Genomic DNA, 26,510 nt, shown 5'->3' with positions numbered 1-26,510 from the left:
GTGTGGGCTGGTCTGCAGAAGTGTGGTGACGGGGTTTTACCTTTAATTTTCCCTCTAAGGGATGACACTGGCACCTACTGTTCCTTCTGCTGTTTAAAAAAAACAATGAAAACGCTTAATTTCCTAATGAGAAATCGACTGTCAGTACGAGATCAGAGTGTTTAAGTGCAAGTAATACGTCATTAGGAGATGTAGAGTTATTAGCAGCCAGGAAGTGCACCGCTATACACTGGAAAATACCACCGTGACACCTTGCAAGCACTTTGGCCTAGTTGTGTGTGTGTGTGTGTGTGTGTGTGTGTGTGTGTGTGTGTGTGTGTGTGTGTGTGTGTGTGTGTGTGTGTGTGTGTTTGAAAAGGCATAGTAATGACACTTGTGCCTCCATGAACAGTTGAGTGTCCATGTCATGACGGATGCTCATGTGTGGGAGATTTTTCACAGTAAGTGATGGCTGAAAATTGAAGAATGTTAAAATATCAATCACCTGGGCCCAGTATTTCAAAAGTGATCCACTGGATTATCCTGGTCGGATTGGATTAAATCATGATCTGATCTGAAAACTGGGTATTTCAACACAGATCCAGAGAATCCCGATCCTGAAGATCAGGATTCAGCTTTGGTAATCCAATCCTCCCTTGAATCCAGATAAAGGGCTGGATTTGGGTATTTCAAAACGTAAGGCAGAGATCTGGATCAACTTGATACCAAAATTTCAGGATCATTTGGATCCCACCTCAGAGGTGGATTTGACTTGGATTGACAATGTCTCAGCTCCGCTTCTCCTAGATATTGTTACTCAAGATGTTCATTACACTTAATCTAAATTGTCAGTGCATTACTTGAAACAAATTGGAGTAATTTAAGAACATTTAAGGTGTAGCAAAAGTGTTTGGCTATGTTTGTGTACAAACTGATTATTTTACTTAACCAAATCAGATGCTATTTTGCTTTAAATGACCACAATTATGTTTAGTGAGAGCCTTCTACATAAAGGGAGACACATTAGGATGGAAAAAATGTATCTAATTGTGTCACTGATTAAGCAATAATACATGAAAATAATGCAACTACAATTTCAAACACTTTATTCAAAATCCAACAACTTATCACTGCAATTGAAGCATTTCCAAGGATTTCCAGCACTCATCCAGACCCTGGCCTTAATAGCTGAGTGGGCTCTGAAAGTAGAAGAAAGGGAAGGAGTATGAGTGATATCTTTGTCTTCATTTGGAATCCACAATAGTCACAGAAACTGTGTGCATGATGACAACAGCATGATTTTCCCAGCATTACTGTAGCATTCTGACACTTCTGAATGAACTGCATAGTTCATACACAACACACACATACACAGTGTGTGGTCTGTACACATGTAGCCTATTTTCAGTCTGCTGTGTTGCCAATGACGTAACGCTAATAAACTCTGAACAGGTTGATGTTAGTTTAAATACGTATAATGTACGTCAGATTTATTACCTTGTAAATCAAACCATCGACCGCAAAATTCGTAAACAAAGCCAGCGACCGCTAGCCCGCTAGCTGCACACGGAAGTCAATGGAGCAGAGTTAGCTACCGTTAGCACGGCCGAGATCGCTACAGCCTGGTTTTCAGTACGTGACAATTCATATACAGTATATAGCTAGCATGATATGTTGGTTGGCGTTCATATGGTCCTTAAACCGCTAAACATTAGACGACGGTAAACTTACATTTTTGACGTGAAAGTCGCGCTCCCAGCTGCTACTTCCGTGAAGTAGTCGCCATGTTTCAGATCCGGAGGCGGAGACTTGAGACTTGGTAATCCGTATCCAGCCAGGTCGGGATCACGGTGATCCACCCGGCCAGTGTTTTGAAAGACTCAGATAAAGTCAGCAGGATCACCTTGATCCATGACTGAGAAAAGGAGGATTTCATTATCCGGATTATTCTGATCCGGACTACAAGTTTTGAAATACTGGGCCCTGGTCATTGGGGCTTCTCAGTGGATTTAATGACAGTAAAAGTGTTCATTGAGAACCTCTTATTGGAGATGACTTCGGGCTAGGGCTGCAGCTATGGAATATTTTTATAATCGAGTATTCTACTCATTATCCCATCGATTAATCGAGTTATCAGATACAAAATAATTTTGCATTGCAGTGAGAGAGACGAGATAAATGTGTGTGTGTAGCCATCTAGCGATGGTAGGCTACATTCAGGGATGTACTGGGACAAATATTCTTTGGACTTGATGGAGTAGCCTTTTATGAGAGCGTGTGAAGGGCACATGTAGAACCTTTTTTGGAAGTAATTTAAATAGTAATAATAATTAAAACTGCATAGCATGACAGGCCCTCGCTCATATGCGGTCGTGGAGTGCCTGCGGTCACAGGACAGTGTCGTGGACGCTGCCTTTGCTGCGGCTGCCTCTTGTGGCGCAAGTTGAGACAAAAGCGATTTTTTCGACATTCAAAGCCATCCATTTTAAACCCGCTTCAACATAGTGCACATTATTGCCAAACACGCCTGATTGGACAGCTGTCATTTCTGCCTCCTCAGTGCTCTCTCTAAGCAGTGTTTCCCCTAGAATTTTTTTCAGGCCCGGTGCTACCCACCGAAAAAACCCTAAACAGACGAGACGCGTGGGATGGTGTATTGGTGCAGTTGGATTAAGTCAGGTGGCACAGCAAGCAGTCTGCAATTCTGCAATTATTATATTTGCATTGACATTTTTGTTTAACCAGAGTGTATTCAAGATCACAAGGAGAGAGTGACTTATTAAGGTGCATTTATTGCATACAGTACAAATGGAACATGCTACTATTTCTCCGCGACGGTCGACAAGCGCTTCTGCAGCTGTTGTTCATTCAGAGCTATTTTTTTCATCATATCCTCATAAAATTAATAAGCCATGTTTCTGTAACCAAAAAGTTTGTACACTTCTTTTATTTACGTTGTTCTGTGTGCGCGCGTGTGCGTCTGTGCGTCTGTGTGTGCACGTGCGTGTGTGTTTTTTGGTTTTCATCTCTCTACTCTGTTTATGTAACAGAGTCAATTATACGGCTGTGATGTATAGTATTATAATTACACAAAATCTGTTCTCAATAGTTATAACCTGACAGGTCTGGCCTCCTAAGTCAATGGGTCCTAGTTTCGTGGCACAGCGAAGGGTGGCACAGGGTGGCAGAGCCGGTGCAATTCAAGTTTCGACCAGCACAGCCTTGCAGTCAGTCAGTTTGGCAGTTTGGTGGATCGCCTGCACCAAGATGGGTGTGGCGCCGCAGCAGGGGGAGGCGTCACAGATTCAGCTTGGCGCAGTGGAAGCCGAGAATGCGCCGAAAGCCCGCCAGCGCCAACCTGGTCTACTCTTGGCGTAAGGCAAATTACAGCTGGCGGAGTGGCAGTTTGGCTCACCGGCGCGCAGTGCGCACACGTCACCAAGACCTCACAGGCAGGTTTCCACAGTTCCAGGCACATTTAAATGCAATAAATAATCACAACAAACACTACTTAAAGACGGGGTATGTAATCCTGTTCAGAAGCACTTTTTGTTATACTGGGGGAATGGCCCGTCTAATTTCAGAGGGATCAGTACATTATGTCATCAGGAAAAGGAACGGAATTAAACAGAGCTCTGTGGCCGCCGTGGGACTGAGAAAACAAACAACCAATCTGCGCCCCTCGCACCGAAGGGCGCGGATTGGTCGGAGTAAAAAACCAATAAGATGCCTTCATGTCTAGTTCTGCACCCGCCCTCCCCGCCTAAGCGCGAGTGCACAGCCTTCACGTCTCACTGATCCCGGAAGAATCAGCTTGGACGGACTCACTGACGGGAGGGGGGGGGGGACTTAGAGGAGGCAGGAGGAGGTGCTATTTTCAAATCGTGCTAGCTCTCTTGCTAGCTTTCCAACATTACATACCCCAGCTTTAATGCAACTAATTGAATCAACACGTGAATATATATATAGATTGTCCCGTCACATCTGACGTCAGATCAAAGGCGGATGGCACACGTAACGGAAACTCAGCCTGACTGAATTAACACAGCTGAAACTTGGACCTCTCGGACCAAAACATCAGTTTCATACTGGGAAAAGTCTGGCCATCTGGGGCTGCTGCTGCTGTCTTCTGTCCAGCGCCGCCGCCGAAAAACAGTGCTTTAGGGGCGCGCAGATGGCCGAGTGGTTAGAGCGCATGCCATGTATGTTACACGTACGCATACTTCGCCGACCCCGGTTCGAATCCCGTCCGAAGGTCTTTTGCTGCATGTCACACCTCCCTCTCTCTCTCCTGTTTTTCATATCTATCCACTGCTAATAAAATGCGTCTATGCCTGAACAAATCTTTAAAAAAAATACAGCAGCTCGTGCCTGGTCTCGCGTCTCGGCAGCCTGTTGTCCGTGGAGAAACGCGCAACTTTGCCGCGAGCTGGAACCGGAGTTGGGGCTGCAGCTGGTCTGAGCGGTGTCCCGCCGTTCTGGTGTTGGACGGGGAATCCGATGCAGCTGTGGAGTGCAGATGATGAAGACGGTGATAATGATGATGATGAATGGCCCGGCCGGCTCGTGCAGGCACCGGGTTCTTGCCACCATTATGTCTACTGCTGTGCGCCCTGACCCTGTTTTGTGATAGACATGCCTAAAATGTGCCTACAATTTCTATAGTGATATAATATCGGCATTATAAGTATTATGACTATACTCACGCACAGCGTGTGATGCATGTGGTGGGAGCGGCGGCGCTGCTTCTGTCATTGGGTTGTCAAGTGACGAAACTTGCACTGAACCTCGCCTTGGCGCATTAAAGGTGAGGAGAGGAGCTCATTTGATTGGTGAAGATCTGAATCGGCTGTATTAATCCCAGTCCAGGCCTTGTCTCCTCCTCGTCTCCCACTCACGCCTTCTTCTCCTCCCTCTTTCCCACTTGCGCCGGTGGGCGAGACGGGAGGTGTGCCTGCGCGAGCCTGTGCGGTGCACGAAACTTGCAAAGTCCAGGCGAACCCAGAGAGGGTTATTTGATTATTATTGATTTCATAAATAGTGTTATTATTTATTTCCTGACTTTTTTCTGTGAAGAACCCAGAGAGGGTTATTTGGTTATGTTATGTTTTCTCAACTTTTGTTTTTTTTCACGTGAGCGAAGCAAGGGATGCGGAGGGGACCCACAATTCATTTTGGCATAATGTGACGCAAGCCCATGCACACAAAGTCAATGAGGTCCGTCAATGGAAAGGTGTAGTGTGAACACGGCCGAACCATGCCAATTTTCTATTTTTGTAATCGAATTATTCAAGTTACTTACCTACTTCGGGATTTGCATCATTGCTCCTTTCAGTAGATCGCCATATCAAAGAAGTTTCTTTATTGAGTTTTGTGATTGATCAGGAGAGTGGTTTTATGCCATTTTTTATGTCATCAGAGCTCTGCAAACTGGGTGAAGGCGCTTGACCACTCGCAATGTAATGTCAATGTCAAAATCAACTTGGACCCTAGACGGGGTCAAATTTATACATTATACGAACATAATCATAAAAATACAATGCTATTTGCAGTGTTATTTTCTACAATTAAGACCAAACTCCATTCTGAGATAACATTTGTTATGATATGACATGTACAAGCAGCAATAGTGGTTATGTCAGGCATGATTGATGAAATCTTGTTGGTGTCTACATGACAGTAGACATGTGGACAAACTTGCGCAAGTAACACAAGGTGAGAATTTGCTTTGTATTTGAATTGTATAAAAGTGAATGCCTTGTTGTTATTTATTCTTTATTATGTGTATTCCTTTGGAAAATAGTTAATAAGGACCAAAAGTATATGACTAGTTCTAACAAAGCATTCAGCTGATATCCAGGCCGGTAACACGGCCTCTGTGGACCTACACACGACTGCTCTCTCAAGTGAAACACCTTGAAAGCTGTATGAAGGAAACAGTCCGCACCTGATCACTTAATCCTAATTCTAGTCCCTCATGCACATTTCAGTTTCATCGTCATAGAGTGTAACCCAAGAAAGGCCAGCTGAGGTCTTTATTACAATGGCTTTGCAGTGACGTAGAGTGATGGAGGCCCACATGGCCCTGTTCAGGTATTCCGTGGAGCTAAAAAGCTGCCTTTGTGCTGCTCTCCCAACTCATCCGTGAATGTGCTTGTTAGAAATATTCTTTTTCAGTGCTGAACACTAATGTCATTGTTTGGGAGAAGCTTTCAAGCACTAAAAGCTGTTTTTCTTTTGCAGGATAGACACACCTAAACCTACACTTCACATGGTTATTTGGCAAGACTGATGTAGCTCACCTGAAAGTAGGCTCATGACATGAAGGGATATCATCTCAAAGTCTTCCTGCCCTTCCCAAAGACAGTTTGCCTCTTATTAATGTGTCATGACTACCCACTTTGACTGCCTACGTTAACATGTCCGAACTACGTCATACTCAGCAGCAGAATGTCCTCGTTGGCTGGAGGATGTGGCTTTCCTGTGCATCTCTGCAGCTGATCGATTGGTGATCAATACTGCTATCCTCTTTTGTAACAGACAGAAGCAGTTCTGAACCTGTGGAGGACACAGACACCACCAGCTTTGTGGCAGAATTTGTAAGCACCTTTTGTTTATTCTTTTCTCCCATTAACTGTCTTATTACCTTGACTTGTCTTCTGTTCAGTTTGCTTTGCACTGATTTCTCATTGTTCCTCCTCAGAATGTCAGTAATCTTCTAAAGAAATGTACCATAACTGAACGCACTGCTGTGATTGGTAGCACCCAAGGGCTCATTGGAGGACAGGTTGCAGCAGGCTGTTCCATGTCTTAGCACACAAAGAGAGAGTCCTCCACACACAGTCACAGACCACTATGTGAAATGTTGCCTCAGTGTTATAAACTGAATGGAAAGTTTACAGCCGTCTGATTCATTTTCATTCTAATTTTATCTTGTCTCTCCCACAGTCCCTGGAGGCCAACTATCCAGTGCAGGTGACGGATCCTAACGGTAAATAAGGGAGTCAAAGGGTCACAGCATTCATACATGGTGTTAATCTATCTGTGTATAGAGACAGGAAACCAGTCAGAAACTATCACAGGGCTGACATGTAGAGACAGAAAACCATTCACATTCACACCTACGGGCAACTTAGAATCATCAATTAACATATCCTATCTTTGGACTGTGGGAGGAAGCCGGAGAACCCGGAGAAAACCAACGCTCACACGGGGAGAACATGCAAACTCGACAGTGCTACCCACTACACCACCATACTTATCAAAATAAGTAAACATTGGCTTAGTGACCCATCCATCAACCCCAACCTCTTCCCTGTGCAGACTTCTGTATACTATAATTAGAAACATGATATTTGTGATATTTCACAAACAAAGGAGCTGGGAATGGACAACTTCAGCCTCGCCTCAATTTGAGGATTTACATGACATTTTCACTTCTGTTACTGTACATTTTAACTTGTCTTATTGTGCAAACAGTTTATTAGTATTCCTGCAGTGGTGTTTATTAGGAAACACTGAAGTGGGTATTGTGTCTCCAGCAGATGCTGTGACACTTCACCTGAGCTCCATGCCCTCTGGATACCTGAGCCCCTCCTCAGACAGAATACGACAGGTCAGTATTACCACCTGTTTCAAACAACATCATCCTATCATCATCTTTCACAGAGACTCAATTGTGTCAGTGTCATAGATATCACAAACAAATGTACTATACAGAATGATGTGACTCGCAAATCGTTTCTCTTCTCATATTTCTCTGTGGTTATTCTGTAAAAGAACTGCGTATTGTCCTAAAGTATCCAGTTGAGTTTTTTGGTTGAGAAGATACGTCAAATAATTCACACTGTCCCTGTCCCTAAACTGTCACACAGTTTAACCTTCAAAGATGCAATACTTTCTTTTATTGTAAACTGTCACATTTTCACATAAATTCTCCAACAAATGTTCCTCCCCAAATTTGGGACATAGGATATTTAAATGAATCTGAAAAATGTTTGCATGGTTGTTTGTTATATAAGAAACAGAAAAGTGAATTTGGCAGAAAATATAATTTCCATGAGTTTATGGTCTCAATCTCTAGTTTCAAGTCTTCTTCAATACAGCATGATGTTCATTTAGTACAGAAAGCAGGGGATGCTTTAGGGGGCGGGGCTTACCTGCTGATTGACAGGTCGCTAACACGCTACCAATGCAGTTAGCTACTAAGATGACTTTAACACTGAGCTGTAAAGGTAACCTGTTATGGAGGCTAACTTTGTTTACTCCTTCGCAGTCCAAATACTGATTGCAAAAATCCAAGATGGTTATGGCCAAAATGCCGAACTCGATGCTTCAAAACTGTATTCCACAAACCAATAGGTGACATCATGATGACTACATCCACTTCTTAATTACAGTATATGCTTTCAACTTTTTATGAGAGTAGCTCTGCTCTTATGGCTTCTTCTTTTTCTTTCTATATGGTTAGTTTTTATGCCTTCGCCATATTTGATTGTACATCACATCACTAGCCATCTGTGTTGTGTTCCTAGATGCATATCTGAAACAAGCAAATTTGGAGAGCTCTTCTCTACCTTGGCAGTGGTTCACACTCTGACTACTTTCTAATTTAGGCTGTGAATACACAGGATGTGGTTTTGTCCCACTGAGCTTGAGGTGCAGCTGTGAATATTGTAAATAACAGAGCAGGAACTCAGAAGGCAGACACAGTGTTAATGACATTTTTGCCATGCAGCTTTCTCCAAGACACCATTGTTGATAATACACATGCAGGAAAGGTTAGCAGTGTGAATTAAAAAGAGTTTATCCTTTGCAGTGTGTCCAATCACCACTGGTAGAACGTATACCTCCCTGCAGCGTTCTGTCTTGGCTCGCTGTCTGGCCTTGATCTACCGTAGAGTGCAACGTGGCTTTCGTTGAGACATGTTTAACTGACAGAAGCCAGTGAAAGTGCATCTTGTCCACAGTTTGAAGCACATAACCTATATAAAAGGAAAAGTGCACCTGCCACAAAAAAGAAAGTATTTTTCTTTTTATATATATTTCGGTTCTGTTTCGGTACACATTTTGTGTGCAAGGAGAAAATATATATTCAAAAAATATTTAAAATATAAGGTCACTGTTTTAAAAAAAATATACCTGTAAACATAAAGTCACCGATTTAAATAAAAAGATCCGTACTTCAGTAGCCTATATATGACATTCATACAGGGGACAGTTTGGAGTACTGCTCTTCATCTCCACTCAACATATAGCGGACCGTCACAGTGAGATAACTGTGTTAGAGCTCCAACTATCCGGATCAGTGCTCGGCTCTGTGCTTTAGCCAGTTCCACATCGATGCCTTTCTGTTGTTTTATAGTTGTGGAGAATTAAGTTAGTGCTGAAAAGTGTAGCGCGGCTCGAGCGTTTTGATTGGGTGACTGAATCTTTAGCAATAAACGTCCCACTGCACTTGTGTTCTTGTGTTTTCTGCACTGGTAGAATCGGCTTGTTGGAAGTATCAACGAGAGAAACTGTTTTTAACTGACGGTGTTACCTGCTCAGCCGTCCTGCTTCCAGGACATTGGATATTTACTCGGCAGGGAGGTGTTGCCCCATTGCAGCACGATCAAGTGCTCTTCTAAAGCTCCTACAGAGAGAAATACAAGGACGGAAACGTGAAATTAGGTGAAATTTACTCACAAATCCACTCTGACTGTTGTTTGTGCATATGCACTAAACAGCAGTTTGGAGTATTCGGGCCTTCTTGGAGACCCTGATTGGAGTCCTGCATGGGGCTCCAGTAGGGGACTCCATAGTTCTGCTGGGAGACTTCAACGTGCAATTTGGCAACGATAGCGATACCTGGAGCAGTGATTGGGAGGAACGGCCTCCCTGATCTAAACCCGAACGAACTGGACTTCTGTACTAGTCATGGAACATAAGGAAGCTCGTAAGTGTACGTGGTACCAGAGCACCCTAGGTCGAAGATCAATGATCGATTTTGTGATTGTTTCGTCTGATCTGAGGCTGCATGTTTTTGGACACTCGGATGAAGAGAGGGACGGAGCAGTCAACTGATCACCATCTGGTGGTGAGTTGGGTCAGAGGGTGGGAGAAACCTGGTAAGCCCAAACGAGTAGTTTACATTTACATTTAGGTCATTTAGCTTTTGTCCGAAGCGACTTACAATAACTACATTTGTCAAAAGAAGGAAACAAAGAAACCACAACATATCATTGCTGATAAAGTAAGAGCTAAAAATAGAACAAGTGTTAGATCCTTGTCTGAGTAAAGTAGCAATCTGTTCAGCAAAACATACCTTAAAAGCAACAGTGCTTTGATCAAAGTGCTATGGGTAAGGGTTTTTTTTTGGGGGGGGGGGGGTGTTAGTGGGTCATGCTATGTAGTCGAGGTGAAGTCTGAACAGGTGAGTCTTGAGCCTTTTTTGGAAGATGGCAAATGACTCTGCTGTCCTGACATTGGTCAGGAGTTCGTTCCACCACTGAGGTGCCAGAACAGAGAAGAGTCTGGACTTTGCTGAGCGACATTTGTTTGATTTCAGCGATGGTGGTACTAGCCGGCCATCTGAAGTAGAGGAGCGAAGTGCTCGCCTCGGAGCATGTGGTTTGACCAGTGTTTGAAGGTAGACGGGTGCCATTCCATTGATGGCCCTGAAGGCCATTGCCATCGTCTTGAATTGGATGCGTGCTACAAGAAGAAGGCAGTGGAGGTCACGGAGGAGGGGGGTCACATGGGAGAATTTGGGTAGATTAAAGGCAAGGCGTGCTGCAGTATTCTAGATACATTGCATGCAATGGTTTAGTTGCAGAGGCCGGGAGTCCAGCCAGGAGAGAGTTGCAGTAGTCAAGGCGGGAGATGACCAGTGCTTGGACCAGGAGTTGCGTTGCATCCTTTGTGAGGAAGGGCCAAATCCTGCAGATATTGTAGAGGGCAAATCTGCAGGATCGGGCCACAGCAGTGATGTTGGGGGTGCAGGATAGTTGGTCATCGAGGATTACACCCAGGTTCCTCGCAGTTGACGACGGCAATACTGTGATGCCCTCGACAGTGACCGACAGGTCCATGCGAGGGCAGTCTTTCCCTGGGATGAAGAGGAGTTCGGTTTTATTCAGCCTAGTTCAACCTAGTGATCTGGTGTAGAGTGAGAACAGAAGTGGTGCTAATACTGAGCCTTGAGGGACACCCGTGTCCAGAGAACAGGGTTTGGACATAGAGCCATTCCATGTGACCTGAAAGGTGCCATTTGTCAGGTATGATGTAAACCAGGTGAGAGCAGAGTCAGTTATGCCAAGTTCAGCCAGGGTGGAGAGGAGAATTTGGTGGTTGACTGTGTCGAATGCAGCAGATAGGTCGAGGAGAATGAGAACGGAGGAGTGGGATGAGGCTCTGGCATCTCACAGGGACTCAGTCCTGTGAGGAGGGCCGTCTCGGTGGAGTGAGCAGTCCTGAATCCTGATTGATTAGGGTCAAGGAGGTTGTTCTGCGAGAGATAGGATGACAGTTGGTTGTAGGCAGCACGTTCCAAGGTTTTAGAGAGGAATGAAAGAAGATATACAGGTCTGTAGCTTTGGATGTCAGCAGCATCTAGGGTGGGTTTTTTAAGGAGGGGCTTCACTGTAGCAGTCTTAAAAGCCACTGGAATGACACCTGAGGTGAGGGAGGAGTTGGTCAGGGTGGTGAGGAATGGCAAGATGTTGTGTGAGATGTCTTGGAGAAGAGGGGAGGGAATCGGGTCAAGGGAGCAGGTGCGAGTGCAAGTGCAAGTGCGTGAACGAGTAGTGCGGGTGAACTGGGAACGGCTGGAGGAGCCCCCTGTCCGAATGATCTTCAACTTTGAGGTTTGGAGGTTGGGGGCATTGAACCTGAGTGGGCGATGTTCAAAGCTTCCATTGCTGAAGCTGCGGCAGTGAGCTGTGGTCTAAAGGTCTTCGGTGCCTCAAGGGGCGGTAACCCTCGAACGCCGTGGTGGACACCGGTGGTCAGGGAAGCCGTCCAACTAAAGAAGGAGTTATTCCGGGATATGTTATCTCGGAAGGCTCCAGAGGTGGTTGCAAGGTACCAACAGGCCCTTGGGGCTGCAGCTTCTGCCGTGAGGGAGGCAAAGCAGCGGGTGTGGGAGGAGTTCGAAGTAGCCATGGAGAAGGACTTTGGTTGGCACCAAGGTGCTTCTGGAAAAGCAGTAAGGATGGGACACTGTTGACCTCAACTGAGGAGGTAATCGGGCAGTGGAAGGAGCACTTTGAGGAACTCCTGAATCCGACTGATACGCCCTCTGTTGTAGAGGAAAAGTTGAAAGCTAATGGAGGATCATCGTCAATTTCCCTGATGGAAGTCACTGAGGTAGTCAAACAACTCCTCAGTGGCAAAGCCCCGGGGATTGATCTGTCCAGAAATGCTGAAGACTTTCTTGGTGGAGGGGCTGTCTTGGATGACATGTCTCTTCAACATTGCGTCGAAGTCGGGGACAGTGCCTAAGGAGTGGCAGACTGGGGTGGTGGTGGGGAACCAACTACAGGGGTATCGCACTACTCAGCCTCCCTGGTAAAGTCTACTCCAAGGTGCTGGAAAGAAGAGTTCAGCCGATAGACGAACCTCTGATTGAAGAGGAACAATGCAGGTTCCATCCTGGCCGTGGAACAACGGGGTAGCTCTTTACTCTTGCGAGGATCCTGGAGGGGGCCTGTGAATATGCCCATCCAGTCTACACATGTTTTGTGGACTTGGAGAAGGCGTATGACCGTGTGCCCCGGGATATTTTGTGGGAGGTGCTGCATGATTATGAAGTGAGGGGGTCACTTCTTAGGGCCATCCAATCTCTGTACTCAAAGCGAGAGCTGTGTTTGGGTACTCAGCAGTAAGTCGATTGTATGTTCAGTGCGGGTTGGCATCCGCCAGGGCTGCGCTTTGTCACCAATCCTGTTTGTGATATTCGTGGACAGGATATCAAGGCATAGTGGGGGGAGGAGGGTTTGCAGTGTGGTGCAGATCTCATCACTGTTTTTTGCAAATGATGTGGTCCTGCTGGCATCATCGGTCTGTGACCTCCAGCACTCACTGGATCGGTTCGCAGCTGAATGAGAAGCGGTCAGGATGAGGATCAGCACCTCTAAATCTGAAGCCATGGTTCTCAGCAGGAAACCAGTGGATTGCCTGTTCCGGGTAGGGAATGAGTCCTTACCCCAAGTGAAGGAGTTCAAGTACCTCAGGGTCTTGTTCACGAGTGAGGGTACAATGGAAGGTGAGATTGGCCGGAGCATCGGAGCAGCGGGGATGGTATTGCATTCGCTGTACTGCACGAAATGAGAGCTGAGCCGGAGGTCTTCGCTCCTACCCTCGCCTATGGTCATGAGGGATGGGTCATGACCAAAAGAACTAGATTGCTGGTAAAAGCAGCTGAAATGAGTTTCCTCAGGAGGGTGGCTGGCGTCTCCCTTAGAGATCGGGTGAGAAGAAGAAGTGACCCGGAAGTAAACAAGTGGCCACAATGATAAGAGCCATTGGAATTCTCTAAATCCAAAGGAAAGCTCCAATGCTTCCTTTCAGAGCTCCTTTAGACCTGGACCTGGCTCTTCTTGGATACAATTGGACACCCCTGAGTTAGACTGAGACAGCTGTGGTCTGGCTTGTGATCTGGATCACAGATATAATAAAGTCCCTTCAAGTCACAAAGTTATCAGTTATGTATTTGTTTGTCATTGCGTGAGAATGTTAAGGATTCATTGTGGCAAAGTGTCTGTTTTATGCCAGATTTATGCTCTATTTGAATCTACAGTTCCGGCTGTATTCAAAAAGGCTTGAAAGTAGTTATTGAGACCATGAACTCCTTTCTGCGATAGAAAATCAAGTGGGAAGAAGGGCCATTTTCTCATACAATCAGAGAGGAGTCGCCCCCTGGTGGCCATTAGGGAAATGACAGGTCTTAGGGACTTCAACTTGGCTTCACTTTTTCTATTAAATACTGTGTGTACTGTGTTTTTATATTTATTTCAACATATTCAAACATTATAAAAATTTACAATAAATGATCAATGCTACGAAAAATCCTGCAGCACCCTCAGTCTACCTTCCAGGCACCCCAGAGTGCTGCTGCACATACTTTAGGAACGATGTTGTAAATCAATGAGGGTCCACACTAGAGGCAATGGTTAATTATGTTTTATTAAGTGACATATGTTTATATTATCATATAAAGTAGCGTATAATCTGCTGATGTGGAAGAGCATAAGGTGTGAGAGGAGAATGGTTGTCTTCCTGTTGCAGACATACACTGGATGTGATATAACTAGTTGTAATGCATTGTGTTTCTCTGTGTTGTAGCCAGTTCAAGATGATGAAGATTGCACCTGCCCAACATCTACTTCACCAGGTATCCATTCTTATAATATTATAATAAGTGCAAAATCCTGACTGCATGAAAAAAGATTTTTAACCTGAAACGGCTTAGCAACACTAGCATGTTAGCAGAAGAAGTTTTCTGCTGCCATTTGCCCCAATTGACCGGTCGCATCTAAAAAGGAAGATACCATTATTGATGTGACAGCAAATTACACATTTTCAGTGAGAATAGTTATCTGACAGGTGACAATAGGGACAGGTGGGGAGTAGGGCGAGTTGGTGGGCACCGTAGACCACCACGTGATATGGCCATCAGGAGGCAGATCATCGAAGTGACTGAAAACATGCATTAAAAAGTCAATTCAACTTCAGTTGAGATATTTATTCCATTTTAAATTTCAATATACTGTGGGCTTAATATTTGAGCTGACTCGTCTTTGTCCATCTCTGATCTCAGACTACCCCAAAGAACTGCAGATACTCAGCAGCCCCTGTGAAAAGTGCTGCTGCCTAGCCCCTCCTCCCAAGATAAGTGACCTTATGAACGACAAGGACCTCCTGGACTTATTGCGGCTCAAGCTGGATCCAAACCACTGCACCATCAAAAACTGGAAGAACTTTGCAAGTCGCTGGGGAATGAGCTACGATGAACTGACCCTGCTAGAGCACCGGACCCAGGGCTCCTTGTCCCACAGCCCCACCCAGGAGTTCCTGCTGCGCTACAACCAGAAGATGGTCACTGAGCTCGGCGAACTTTGCCGCATCTACGAGCGCATTGATGTGCTGCGACTGCTGCAGGGCTGGATAGAGAAGGACTGGCCGTCACGCTGGCAACAGACAAATTAACCAGTTTGAGTCTCTGTCTAGTTTTCTTCTGTCAGGGCTGTACTTGTTAGGGATTTCTTCTTCTTCATAAGCTTTTTATCATTAATAACTTCAGCGAGTGTTCTTAAAGAGATAGAGCCTAAAACGTACTGTAGACAATGTCATGATCACTGGGTGCTTCAGGTAGCACAGGATCTTACTTACAAGACTTTCTACTTAAGTGGCGGCGTGACTCTGTGGATGGCAATGTTGTCTTGTCTTACAGCCAATCGGTCTGTTGTTTTGTCAGTTGTTCCACCACTTTGATTCAAAATGAACTAGCTCAAGTTATTTTGTACAAACAGTTATGGTTTTAACTACCTGAATTTCCCCTCTGGGGATCAATAAAGGCCTTCCTTGTGATTCATGGTCCCCAGAGCATGAATCCTATGACTTTGGTGATCACTTAACTTTTCCTACAGTGACCAGCAGCTCAAAGTTTTCACTGATCCAGTGAAATATCTTAGCCGTAGAAATAAAACAGAAGTAAAATGGACATTCCCATTCCAATCAGCGTAGCAGAGGAGGACATTTTTATATCTACGGTGAATCACTGAGGCGATGTTTTGTAGTAGAGAAAAGCAGTGGAATAACATCAGGAAGCACAGAGACAGAATTAATAAATCAAACTTAACAATTTAGTTAACTCAGTGACACTGAAGGAAACAACATTGATAGGCTATTGTCAGATGAGTGATAACTCTGTTCAGCTCATTTTCTGTAACAAGTGCAATATTACAGCAGTGAAATTAGCAAGCTAGCTAACTAACAAACAGATAGTTGGATAGTTAGCTATCTTGTTATTTCAGCCATTAATTAATGCTACACTGGTTACAGAAAGCAAGCTAGCTAGCTAACTCACTACCTAACTTGCTAACTATCCAGATACACTATATTGACAAAAGTATTCACTTCCAAATAATTGAAATCAGGTGAATCACTTCCATGGCCACAGGTGTATAAAAGCAAGCACCGATGCATGCAGACTGTTTCTACAAACGTGTGAAAGAATGGGTCGCTCTCAGAAGCTCAGTGAATTCCAGCGTGGTACTTTGATAGGGTGCCACCTGTGCAACAAGTCCAGTCATGAAATGTCCTCACTCCTAAATATTCCACAGTCAACTGTCAGTGGGATTAGAACAAAGTGGAAGTGATTGGGAACGACAGCAACTCAGCCAAAAAGTGGTAGACCACGTAAAATGACGGAGCGGGGTCAGCGGATGCTGAGGCACATAGTGCACAGAGGTCACCAACTTTCTGCAGTCAATCACTACAGACCTCCAAACTTCATGTGGCCTTCAGATTAGCTCAAGAACAGTGTAGAGAGCTTCATGGAATGGGTTTCCATGGCAATCAGCTGCATCCAAGCCATACATCAGCAAGTGCAATGCAAAGCGTCGGATGCAGTTGTGTAAAGCACGCCGCCACTGGACTCTAAAGCAGTGGAGACGCCTTCTCTGGAGTGACCAATCACGCTTCTCCATCTGGTAATCTGATGGACGAGTCTGGGTTTGGCGCTTGCCAGGACAACAGTACTTGTCTGACTGCATTGTGCCACGTGTAAAGTTTGGTGGAGGGGGATTATGGTGTGGGGGTGTTTTTCAGGAGCTGGGCTTGGCCCTTTAGTTCCAGTGAAAGGAACTCTGAATGCTTCAGCATACCAAGAGATGTTGGACAATTCCATGCTCCCAACTTTGTGGAACAGTTTGGGGATGACCCCTTCCTGTTCCAACATGACTGTGCACCAGTGCACAAAGCAAGGTCCATAAAGACATGGAGGAGAGAGTTTGGTGTGGATGAACTTGACTGGCCTGCACAGAGTCCTGACCTCAACCCGATAGAACACCTTTCGGATGAATTAGAGTGGAGACTGAGAGCCAGGCCTTCCCTCCAACATCAGTGTGTGACCTCACAAATACACTTCTGGAAGAATGGTCAAAAAGTCCCTAAACCTTGTGGGAAGCCTTCCCAGAAGAGTTGAAGCTCTTATAGCTGCAAAGGGTGGATCGATGTCGTATTAAACCCTATGGGTTAAGAATGGGATGTCAACAGGAATTTTGTTTTTAATAAGAAATTATATTACAATCTGTCTTTATGTTATTATCAACAACAATATATTATTACAGCTTCTTAACTTCCAAATAATTTCCAAAAGGTTTCTTGAAAGAACTATGTAATTAGATGCTAACTGAAGGGGAAATAGAGACAGTTGGTTCACTTCCAATAGATGTAGGTCTATTCCAAATAATTAGCAGAAAAATAAATTTTCAGGGAAGCACACAATTAAACTTGTTGTTTAGTTAAGTTTCCAGTAATACATTAAAATGTATTTGAGTTCAACTTGAGCTATTGTTTCATCGAAATTTCTACAATTATTAATAATTTCCTAGTCATTTATTAGATAAATAATTTGTAAAATAAAAAAGCCTCTTTCATTTTCATACATTAATTTACTTTGCATACAAACTAACACATCATCAGTTGTATTTATTTATTTTCTAGTAAAGAATCACAAGCATATAGAAACAATTGAGTTATTTATTGAAGAATCAACAAATACATTCACGCAATTCTCTTATATAAAGATTTTAAGGTCAGTAATGCACTTCTCAGAAATTTAAACAGCTCATTGTGATCATATGCAATACTGAGGCAGTTATGTATAATGTAACATACTTCCAAATCAACAATGTTGAGAAATAAAGCTTATATAAATAACAGGAATATACACATAGTTTATGAAAACAATTTTCTTCACTTGGCTGCCTGAAGTTATTACACAAGAGTGATACTGTAGCTGGTAGTAATGCGTAGGTCAGGCGGGTTCAGGCCGAGCTGATTAGAAAATATTAGAGGCAGACCTGACCATTGTGCTACACTACTATAATGCAGAATGTTGGTGCTTTTTGGGTCAAATCAGGTTCAGTGGTTGATGAACACATATTTTTGTGGATCAACCAGTGCGGATTGGCTCTAATAAGGGGTCGAGTGGGTGTGGGTAATAACATACGCTGACCTGTGCATTACTAGTAGCTGGCATTATTGGCAGAAAACTGTAGCAAATGTTAAAGAAACAGTTAACATCTGCCATTATGGTCACAAACAAAGGCAAAGTATTGGTTTAGTTACATGTATTTACAAGGTTTCTGGACTGAAGCTTTAATTATCAGATTAGCCTAACAGGAACCAGTCAGCATCTGAATCCTAGATATTAAGGCCAAGCATATTGGAGAGGCTCAGTGACAGTTTGTCATTTTCATCTGATGTGGAAATTTCAGGGGCTACCAGACCCAGTACAGACTCTGGCTTCTCTACTTTGAAGGTACCTCCTCTCACCAAAGAAGAATCTGCTGCTGCAGAGGTACTAACATCAAGACTCGGGTTGGCAAGCTTCAGATCCATATTTGTTTTCACATCAGTTGGTGACACATTAGTGGAGGACGATTTTTCCTTTGCCATTTTCAGTCTCTCCATTACGTCAATCTTTTCTCCAGCCTTTGATGTTGGATTCACTATTGGCAAGCGGATCCCTTTGCTGATGACATAATCTTTTGTTTCTGTGTCAAGTTTTGATAAACTTAAGATATCAGCAATGTCTTCAGTGCCATCAAAGCTGTTCCTGGGCAGTCTGTGGGTTCTGAACACTGGAACCTCCATCTCAGAATAAGACACATCAGCTCCAGAGTCAACACCAGTTCCTTCTTCATCTACCGAACCAGACTTTAATCCCCATTTGAAGGGCCATTTTAGCTTACTTTTTGGAGAACCTTTCACTTCAGCATCTGGTTCAGCTGTGATATCCAGTTCAGGTGTGTTGAGGCTTGTCTTCACTTCTGGAGTAGAGACACTTAAGTCAGGTGGACTGAGCCCTCCTTCAATGCTGGGGGTTTTGACCTTCACATCAGGTGAGACTTCAAGATTTGCACTGGTATTAACCTCTGCTTTTTTGAGTCCTGGAAGGTTTAACTTTGGAAACTTAAAATGTGGCAATTTAGACTTTTCCAGATTAGCATCTACATTTGGAGCTATGGGTCCTTCCAAATTTCCCACAGGGGTGCCTATTTCAAGCTTTGGTGCCTCAATTCCAGCCTGCACTGAAGGCTGAACATTTGGAACATCTACTTCAGGACTTGAAAGACCAAGTTTTGGAAGCTTAAAATGAGGCAAATTAAAGTCACCCAGATGTGAATCCAAATCAATATTTGGTGTTTTTAACTGTGCATCAGGTCCTTTGAGGTCTGCTTTGGGCAGGTTGATATCCAGATTTGGGGAATTTAGTGTGACAGGTGCTTCCAGTTTAGCTTTTGGCAAATCTATTTTTGGTGAAGATAGACTGAGATCAGGTGCTTTCACATCAATATCAGGTATCTGGAGAGCCGCTTTTGGTAGATCTAAACTGGGTCCTTTGACATCAGCTTCGGGCAAATGAAGGTTCACATCTGGACCCTTAGTTTTCGGGGAAGAAAGATTTAAGTCTGGTAAACTGATGTTTGTTTTGGGGGCTGAAAGGCCAATATCTGTCTTAAGATCAGCATCCAGATCTAGATCTGGTGTACTGAGATCTCCTTTAATAGTGGGAGCAGAAAGATTCAAGTTTGGTGCTTTGACATCGGTTGTTGGCAAGTTAAGATTTACATCAGAAGAAACACCATCAACATCAAGATCAGGCCCTTTTACCTTCGGCCCTGATAAGTTAAACTTGGGTACATTTATTTTGGGTAGTTTGAATTTTCCGGCTGAGGCATCAACATCTGGACCCTGAAGGTCTACATGGGGACCTTTCAGATCAGCTTTTGGCAAATTAATGTCAAGATCTGGTGCATCAAGGCCAATTTTTGGTGCAGACAAGTTGAGATCTGATGCTTTTAGGTCTACTGTAGGTGCATCCACATTGCCTTTTGGTAAATCGAGACTGGCATCAATGCCTGGTGGTTTTAAATCAGCATCCAATTCAGGACCCTTTACTTTTGGCCCTTGAAATTTGGGAAGTTTAAATTTAGGTAACCTAAGCTTACCATCAGGTGGGTCAATATCTCCGCCAATACCTGGACCATTAAGATTGACATCTGGATCTACGGCATTAAGATTAGGCATGCCTATATTAAGGTCTGGAGCCTCAATTCCACCCTCAATTTTTGGTGCACTCAAATCCACATCAGGCGCCTTGAGGTCCACGTCGGGTATCTTCATATCAGCATCAATGTTACCCTTTGGACCCTTTAGTGTGCCAAATTTGGGTTTCTTGAAGTTGAACCATTTTAATATTCCAGATCCTTCAACCTCTGGAGAATTAATGTCTAATTCAGGGCCATCCAGGTCAGCTTTTGGTAAGTTTAGATTTACATCAGGTGCATCTATCTTACCATCAACCTTTGGAGCTGTAACACTTAAGTCAGGGGCCGAGACATCAACATCTATACCTGCATCTGGACCATTAATTTTAGGGCCAGACAACTTTGACCTTTTAAGAGTAGGCCATTTCAATTTTCCAGATTGAGCCCCAATATCTACATTTGGTGCATTAACATCAACATCAGGTCCATCAAGTGTTGCTTGAGGAGAGAGACTGAGGTCAGGTGCTTTTATATCAGCATCAAGATCAATATCTGGGCCCTTCACCTTTGGCCCAGAAAGCAGGAACTTGGGCTTTTTGAGTGTTGGGAACCTGATTTTGCCAGCATCTGGTGCTTTAACATCAACATCAGCTTTTGGTAGACTCAGATCAACATCTGGTGTGCTTATCTCACCATTGATGTTTGGAGTAGAGAGATCAACATCTGGTGTGTTGAGATCTGCATTAAGGTCAATATCACCTGTGGGTCCATGAAGTTTGGGTTTCTTCCACTTCAGATGAGGCCAGTTAATTTTTGGAGAGTCAATTTCAAGATCTGGGCCCTGCAAGTCTACATTGGGGCCGTTAAGGTCACCTTTTGGCAGATTCAGCTCAGCATTAGGTACATTAATGTCACCCTCAAGCTTTGGAGTTGATACATTTAAATCAGGTGTGTTTAAGTCTGCATCTATGTTTAAGTCTGCTGTTGGGCCTTGAAGTTTGGGTTTCTTCCATTTCAGGTGAGGCCAGTTGATTTTACCAGATGGGGTATCCATGTCAAGATTTGGGGTTTGCATGTCTATATCAGGGCCTTCAACATTAGTATTTGGCAAATTAATGTCAATATCTGGAGCACTTATTCCACCCTGTACTTTTGGAAGAGAGGCTTCAACATTTGGTGTGTTCAGGTTTGCGTCTAAATTGAGATCAGCTTTTGGGCCATGAAGTTTGGGTTTCTTCCATTTTAAATTACGCCAGTTGAGTTTACCATCAACGTCAAGATTTGGGGTTTGAACATCTAGATCAGGGCTGTTGATGTCAACTTTGGGAATATCAATGTCAACATCTGGTGCACTTAGGTCAGCATTTAGGTCAGCATCTGGTCCTTTAACTTTGGGACCCTTCCATTTTTGATGGGGCCATCTGATTTTGCTTGAGGGTGCCTCGATGTCAGCATTTGGTGCTTCTAAATTTATGCCAGTACCATTCAGATCCATTTTAGGCCCATTCAGGTTTAAATCTGGACTTTTAAGATCTAATTTTGGGGCAGACAGATTGAGGTCTGGCGTCTCCAGATTTCCATTGACAGAGGGGAGATCTACATCACCAGACACAGCCATGTCTGCCTTTGGTGTTCGCAGTTGAGGCAGACTGAAGTGTGGCATTTTGAATTTTGGGGGCTTGTATTTCCCGTTGCCTGTCTTGATTCCTGGTTTCTCAATGTCAAGCGATGCACTGGTGGTGTTGATCTTGGGAGTTGTGACACTGACATCAGGTGCATTGAGGGAGCCATCAAGATCTCCTTTTATATCTGGTCCAGTCAGTCCAAAGGAGGGCATTGTGAGCTTGGCGCCAGCATCAGCTGAGGGTTTGTTAAGACTGAGATTGGGCAGGTCTCCATTGAGAGTGGGACCACCTATTTCACCTGTCAATTCCTGTGCAGCATTTAGCTTTCCACTCAGGCCATCAAGGGAAACAACTGGTGCCTCAGCTGATGCATCCAATGACAGATCCTTTTTTAGGTTGAGCATCTGTTGGTAGTGGAGTGATAAACAAAGTAGGTTAACATTGATTAAAGCAGCTCTTGTGTCAATCAGTTATGTTAAAGGATCAAGGTAAAATTCATTGTCATTGTAGAACAGGATTGCACACTGAAATTCAACTTGTAGGTGGAGGGTGGTGGATTCATTTCTGCGTCTCTCAGCCTGAGGAAAGAAACTACTCTAAAGACTGCTGGTTCATCCGCTGATATGGTTTTGTCTTTTCATTTCCTCTCAGTTCTGCACAGGCACCTCTTGTCACAAATATCACTGATGCTAGAAGATGGTAGCCTTGGTGGTTTTAATCACCCGCTGTAAAACGCATGTCAGAGTGTCACCTCACCCAAATTACAACAAAAAATACATTTTCTGGCTTACCTCTTGTGGTATATAGTAACAAAGTCTCACAGCAGTTTGTGAAATTGTCTGAATTGTGGCTGTTAGCAGCTAGAAAATGAGTGTCTCGTGAGCTAACAATTCTCTACACATGTTTAGAAACAACCCTTGTGACGTTTACCGTTGCAGGGTCTTCGAGATCTAATCCCAAGGAGCCAAGGTCAGCACTGGCGTTCAGCTGCTTCTTTGTCAGAACCTTCATATTGTTATCATATGGCTCCAGGACCTTCAGGATGCTGAGCACTTCTTTTTTGTTGAGATGGTCCAGATGTATGGTGGCTCCAATAATCTCATCCCCTGGAACAACAAGAAACAACGCATCAAAACCAGTTTCTTTCTTTTCCCTAAATCCTTTCTCTACAGATACTGGTTAAGAATAACATGAGTTTCATTATTCAATTGTTTGTGTCTTACCTGCTTGAAGGCCACTCTTTGCAGCGACTGTATCATCTGTGATTCCAGTAATGATGACTCCTTCCTCAGAGTCATCTAGGACCAGGCTTTCTGAGAACCTTCTACTCTGGCTGTCCTCGCTCTATGTTTAAAATGGGTTTACACACAAGATGAGACACCATTTTTCTCCAACTTGCACCATGTGATTGTTGACAGTCACAGTTTTTCATACTTACCATCATTTCTCAGTTTTATTTACATCCACATATCATGGAACTTATACCGAAATACAAGAAACCATGGGAAGTCCTCAGCAAAGTTATCTGTAAAACACCAGAGAAGGCAGTTGTTTCAATGACTTATTCTAACTTAAATAAGCAAGAACTATATAATGTACCCAATGAAAGGTGAAGATGCAGGGAAGGAATGCTGAATTTAAACAAATGGTCATTATTTAATTATTGGGGGGAAAAAATCTCTAAATTCCGACTTAGATTATATAATAAAGCACCAGTGTAGGTTTCCAGTAGTAATCAACTTGACAAAATGTCCACTCTGAACAATTGACAAGTGCTGGTCTTCCTATGATTTGGATTAAGGTGATTTGAGAAGTAGTCCTACCAAATGTACTTTGTCACTTTGTATGTGTATATCAGGTTAAAACTCAAACAAACATTTTAACCAATTTACATACAACTGTTCAAATTGATTCATGGCTTGCTTTCAGGTTCAGCATACCTGTACAAGCTACATGAAGTCTTTCCCCCAAGATGAATACATCCTTTGACCTTGAAGATGGCAATAGTGAGAACAGCACCATCGAGAGTCATGGTATTCATATCTTCTTTATAGATTTATAAATCATTTACATCAGCTGCCTGTAGCTTTCACTAGGGGTCAGTTAACTCTTCAGGGCCAGGAGTCCATCACCTGTAGTCAGCAGCTCTTTAATGTTCTGACCCTGACTGCCAGAGAAACGACGACGCCCACATGCCGTCTCACCTCACACCTCAGGAATCCAAAGCCTCTGCCAGGATTGTTCTTGGAATGTGCATCTAAACCAGTTGGTTTGGATGCACTGTTACTGACATGCCCCACCGCTCAGCCTGCATACACAGTCCTCCCTTCAACCACACCCCAACACCACCATTAGAAATGCTAATGCTAGTTCATTCACTCGCAGCACAGCGGCATGAATAACAGCAGATCAGGATTTACGTTTGGGAATAATGGGCTGTGAAACAAGTCTTCAGAAAAGGGTGTTTTCTTTCACAAAGATGTACTAATATTAGTTCCAAAATACTTGATAATCGGTCAAACCCCCATCAGGGTTAATGCAACCTGATCAGACGCTCCTCTTTCAAGGAGTCTTGACTGTAGTTGCAGCTTTGCTGTGTGCAGAGCGAGGCCACATGTAAATGTATAAACTGTTGGTGTTTTCTATAGAACTACAGTCAGGGGACTGCTGTTATCTGATCACCAATCTAGAATCAATGATGCAGGTGCACAGGCGTCCTCCATTTCCAGAGACAAGACAAAGACATATTAAGGAACAAAGTAAGTGCACAGTGGCTTCAGGCTCCATGCAAGCTTCCCCAAACCAGAATTTAGCAATTCTAAGCAAACAGGAAAGACAGTGAAGTCACGGGAGATTAAAAACAGTGTGGTTGATAGGTGTTTCCTTTAAAGACGACATCAACACTGATGGGTGTGAGTCAGATGACAGCAGAGTTTGGTATGTCCCAGTCACACTGACAGCAACACTTGGTATTTGCACACTGCCTAATGTATATTGCATACAGTACCAGGCTAACACAACTGCAGTGTAAAATATAAAAATAGGATAAACATTTTTTTTTACATTTACTGTTGTTTTGGCCGCTATGACAAAATCATTTCCCAGTCTGGGATAAATAAAGTGCATCCATCTGTCTGTCAGTCCATCTATGCATCCATCCATCCATCCATCCATCTATAAACTTGTTTATACCAGAAACTGCAACATGTTTCCAAAGATATTGATTTGCAGCAACAAAGCTATGACGTTTCAAAACGCAATTTTAAAAAGAAAGCTTCAAATGACAAATTCAGGCACAAGACAAATTCCACTAAATAACAAGAATATTGACTGAGAACGCCTACATCAACACAACATGAGTGATCTTCATAAAACAGATGTCAAATTAATACTTATAATGAACAAGATTTCTGTGTATACATTGTATTTGTTGTCACTAACAACAGTCTTTTTAAGAACTAATTGATCTGATCACGAGCCTCATGTCAGGCAAAGAGAGGCCGTAGACGAGGTGTGTGCTGGACTCACCGTGTGCTGCTGCTGGAGGAAAGCCCAGGAGAGATGTCTCCTCCTCAGTGTATCACTGCTGTCTGGCAGGACGCGATGGACCTGCCAGTTAAATGACTGAGCTTCAAGCAAGCCAGGAGAACAGGTTGGGCTGCATCAGCACCGCCTCCCCTAGTGCCCCCTTTTCCCCTTGCAAAACCCACACACACACACACACACACACACACACACTCCCACGTACACACACACACTCACACACACACCTCAAATTCAAACTATGTCACAGAGAGCGTTTCGCAGATCTTTTGGCAGCCGAAACCTGACTAGAAAGCAGGAGCGAGAAAGAAACACACCACTCCTTAACAGGACTAACCAGGTTTACAGAGAAATCACATGAAGCAATGCCGTCGCTCTCACACACGTCGCTCACTGACTTCCAGGTTGACACCTGAGATTTTGATGTTGAACACATGTTTTTGGCATGTTTGCTTTGATAAAGGGGGCCTTGGTACTCAGATGTTGTGAAATTCTGCTGAGTACTTATCAAACCAGTCTCGTGGCAGATTGTGAAATAAAACACAATCTACTGGTTTCGTGTACAGGGACATTCTTTTGGTGTCGCTCAGCACAAAACAATTCCAATAGAACGATAATGAGGATCCTATTTCATGGAGGACACACACATTAAATGCATTCATGTAACGTTTGTTTGGCAGCAATTTATATAAAAATAATTGATGTAATAATTCTAGAAGTGCACATGGTCAAGCATTCGTTCCACTCACCCTGTTTGTATAGTAGATATCTCTGCAGAGTCCAGAATGGAGCTTTACTTTAACCTGGAGGAATTGTTTTTCTTTCTATGACTACTCCAGTGTGGTTACCTGTCTGTCTCTACATGTCTCCCTGTGATAGACTGGTTACCTGTCTGTCTCTACATGTCTCCCTGTGATAGACTGGTTACCTGTCTGTCTCTACATGTCTCCCTGTGATAGACTGGTTACCTGTCTGTCTCTACATGTCTCCCTGTGATAGACTGGTTACCTGTCTGTCTCTACATGTCTACCTGTGATAGACTGGTTACCTGTCTGTCTCTACATGTCTACCTGTGATAGACTGGTTACCTGTCTGTCTCTAC

General features: G+C 43.7%; 2 protein-coding genes across 3 annotated transcripts in view; one reads left to right on the top strand and one right to left on the bottom strand.

Annotated features, from left to right (window-relative positions):
* Positions 1 to 16,126, top strand: part of edaradd (EDAR-associated death domain) — a 28,031-nt gene extending 11,905 nt beyond the window's left edge. The window contains exons 2-6 of one of the 2 annotated variants that reach the window (XM_084021677.1): positions 6,520 to 6,578; positions 6,928 to 6,970; positions 7,524 to 7,594; positions 14,305 to 14,353; positions 14,780 to 16,126. In XM_084021677.1, the coding sequence (XP_083877803.1) occupies positions 6,520 to 6,578; positions 6,928 to 6,970; positions 7,524 to 7,594; positions 14,305 to 14,353; positions 14,780 to 15,168 (611 nt within the window). In that variant the 3' untranslated portion in view covers positions 15,169 to 16,126. Of the gene's footprint in view, positions 1 to 6,519; positions 6,579 to 6,927; positions 6,971 to 7,520; positions 7,595 to 14,304; positions 14,354 to 14,779 lie in introns of both variants that reach the window. The other variant, XM_084021676.1, reaches the window with a different exon arrangement.
* Positions 16,127 to 17,706: 1,580 nt separating this feature from the next.
* Positions 17,707 to 25,612, bottom strand: LOC311021182 (uncharacterized protein). The gene is made up of 5 exons (XM_084021605.1): positions 25,394 to 25,612; positions 23,304 to 23,390; positions 23,089 to 23,209; positions 22,796 to 22,971; positions 17,707 to 22,269 (listed from the first exon to the last, which is right to left on the bottom strand). Exons 2-5 carry the CDS (start codon positions 23,307 to 23,309, stop codon positions 18,391 to 18,393), a joined length of 4,182 nt encoding a protein of 1,393 aa, XP_083877731.1. The 5' UTR covers positions 23,310 to 23,390; positions 25,394 to 25,612; the 3' UTR covers positions 17,707 to 18,390.
* Positions 25,613 to 26,510: the final 898 nt, after the last annotated feature.

Source organism: Eutrigla gurnardus (genome assembly GCF_963514095.1).
Source record: "Eutrigla gurnardus genome assembly, chromosome: 11".
In the NCBI taxonomy this organism is placed as follows: Eukaryota; Metazoa; Chordata; class Actinopteri; order Perciformes; family Triglidae; genus Eutrigla; species Eutrigla gurnardus.
This window is presented reverse-complemented; position numbering and strand designations above follow the sequence as displayed.